At 38.4% G+C, this 2,657-nt stretch overlaps 1 protein-coding gene across 1 annotated transcript; it reads right to left on the reverse strand.

Annotated features, from left to right (window-relative positions):
* Nucleotides 1-1,093: 1,093 nt before the first annotated feature.
* Nucleotides 1,094-2,083, reverse strand: LOC107301933 (protein ecdysoneless homolog; the record flags this gene model as incomplete). The annotated part of the gene is made up of 2 exons (XM_015831084.1): nucleotides 1,094-1,636; nucleotides 1,832-2,083. Coding segments are annotated over 2 exons (477 nt in total), but the record flags the coding sequence as incomplete, so codon positions are not given.
* Between the last annotated feature and the right edge of the window lie 574 nt (nucleotides 2,084-2,657).

Below are 2,657 nucleotides of genomic sequence, written 5' to 3' on the forward strand. Positions count from 1 at the left end.
CTGGGTCAAGTCCAAGGCCGTCATGGAAGCCAAGAACTCCTGAGCTGCCGCCGACGCCTCGCCCACCGATGGCAGGTTGAAATCCCCCATGACCATAAGTCTGGGGGTCGCAACCGCCACCCCGGCTATTACGTCGGCCAGCTCAGGCAGGGCTGTTGATACATAGCAGGGAGCCAGGTATATAATCAACAGACCCACTCATTTTTCTCTAGTTGTGTTTCAGAGTTCCATTTAATATAATCCATTAGATTGCTTCAATGAAATTTTTCTTTATTCAGTGTTGACTTCAGGCAACAGCATGGACAACTCCCTGCAGTTTTCTTGGCAAGACTTTTGGAAGAGGCTTATTCTTGTTTTCTTTTTAGGGGCAGTTTTTCTGTTTTGTATTTTACTTTTTATGATAAAACAATAAATATTTTAAAAAGCCGTTTTGGATTTTGTCTGAACTTTGTCATCTGAAGAGTTTACAAAATCCTTTGGCAAAGTGTAATATTTGAAAATAAATTACTTGCACAACAATTGGATTCATGGCAGAATTTATGCAGCATCTAACTTGGAAACTTTAGTAGAGTGGGCCTGAACTTTATGCAAACTGTAACCTAAATGTTGGCATGTAAATTCAGTTTCAGCTTTGAAGTTGAGAAACAAAAATGCTTATTAAAGAGCACACCTTTTTTTGGCCAGTCGCCTATTACTGTTACTGTGTCACTCACCTGTATTTAGACATTGAAAGAAAAATCTTTGTTCAGTTTTACTGCCTCATTGTTTTATAAACAATAACCTTGTCTCCTCAAACCTATCAAATTAGTATTAATCAAATTAGTACCAGCCACTAAGATCTACAAGGGATTCTCTTCCTGATGGTGCTATTCGGAATATTCTCCTCCTGCTGATTTGGAGACATCTGTAATATATTTAATGCCTTTCCTTTCTGAATGCTGAGCATTGTGTTTCAGACATTTAAAACATGCATTTGCTTCTCTCTGTGTTAAATTGTTTATGTTTATACTTGTTTTGCTATATCGCTTCATTTTAATATATATCTCATAATATGTATCTCACACTATATATTACTTCAACATATTCCGATCGCTGGAAAGTTGTTTAATGTTTATTAAACATTGTAGATAAAGTGTCTTTTTTTAAAAAAAATTCAAGATATTTGCAAGAAAATCCCAAGTATTTTAATGAATCTAAAAAGGATTATAAAAATATTTGCAAGAGTCCATTTTCTCGGCGCTTTACAATTATTGTTTCGGAAAACAGATTCCACAAGATGGTTAAGTAGTTGGCAAGGATACTCCAAATGATTCAAATCCATCTGCAAAAGCATCTTCTGAGAACTTAATTAAAAAGGTTTTAGCAATGTAGCTTTTAAGCGAGAAAACCAATTTATTGCATCAATGAATTGCTAATGAGGTCTGTGGTCTGTATTATCTGGCAAATATACTCCCATGCTCTGTAGAATGTTAGAAGCAGGTCCTGGTAAGCCAACTTGAGCATTATAGGATTCCAACAAGTTAGTTACAAGGTTCACATCAATGTCCACAGGTGTTGTATCAGGATCATCTTTACTCTGACTGCCTTCCAAATCTGTGTTAGGGTCTTCATGTGGAAATACTTTACTAGATCTCACCTATGTTAAATAATGACAGAGAAAATATAAGATATTTCTGTTAACACTGGACTCAGATGTCGTTTACATTGAAAAAAAACCCTTATGAAATGCTATCTAATTTCATATTGTAGCTGACTTATAGGAAAAAAAAATAACCCTGGCAGCCATTCCTTCCTCTTAAGTCACCAGAAAGGTGGTCTAAGTTAAACGTACCTCTTTCTTCTGATTGGTAAAGCTTTTGCCAATAGTGGTGGAGGATAATTCATGATCCATTTCATTCATGTATGTTTGGAGATTTTTGGTTGTTTCATTCCAAGATGCTGTATCTCCTTGAGAATCAGCTTTTAAATCAGGCTCTTCATCACTGTCTAAAAATTCAAAATCTTCTTCTTCTTCTAAGTCATCAGAGTCCAGCTCCTCTGAATTTGGCCCTAGAAGCAACACAGAAATGGTGTCAGAATAAGACTAAAAACAACTGATACTTGGGGAGAGGGAAAATGAGGTATCCAAAACTAGTGTCAGAACCCATATCTATCTGATTTCATACTTCCCTTGCTCTTCTTTCTCTGACCCAAATTCCATTCTCTTCTCTCCCTGGGTTCTGCCATACTCCTGGAGGGGAGGGGGGAATGATCGCGGGTTTATTGCCTTAGCTTCCTCTATCACTACAATGTAACACTTCGCTTTCCTGCATTATTTCTCTCTGTACTTTCCTCTCCTACAACTGTCAACTAGCAAAGGGGGAGGAAGAAAGGAATGCAGCCTCCAGCAACTGGTTTATCTCTCCGCTCTCAAGAGAAGGTGCAAAATTGCCTAAACATCACTGTTACAACCAGAGCCGGCCTGATGTTATCTCCCCTTTCCCACGATGGACTTAACACCTGGGGATTGGCCGGTGTGAACCGTCCGGATGAACTATGGGGTGGCGTTTGGGGATACTTTAACCTATTGATCTACGCGGGAAAACCTCAGATCCTGTCTAGTATGCCTGCTATCAGCTTCTCCTAATAAAAGTTTCTTTTGGAAGAGCTTGCTTCCA

Source organism: Protobothrops mucrosquamatus, unplaced genomic scaffold (assembly GCF_001527695.2).
Source record: "Protobothrops mucrosquamatus isolate PMUCROS unplaced genomic scaffold, P.Mucros_1.0 scaffold19780, whole genome shotgun sequence".
In the NCBI taxonomy this organism is placed as follows: Eukaryota; Metazoa; Chordata; class Lepidosauria; order Squamata; family Viperidae; genus Protobothrops; species Protobothrops mucrosquamatus.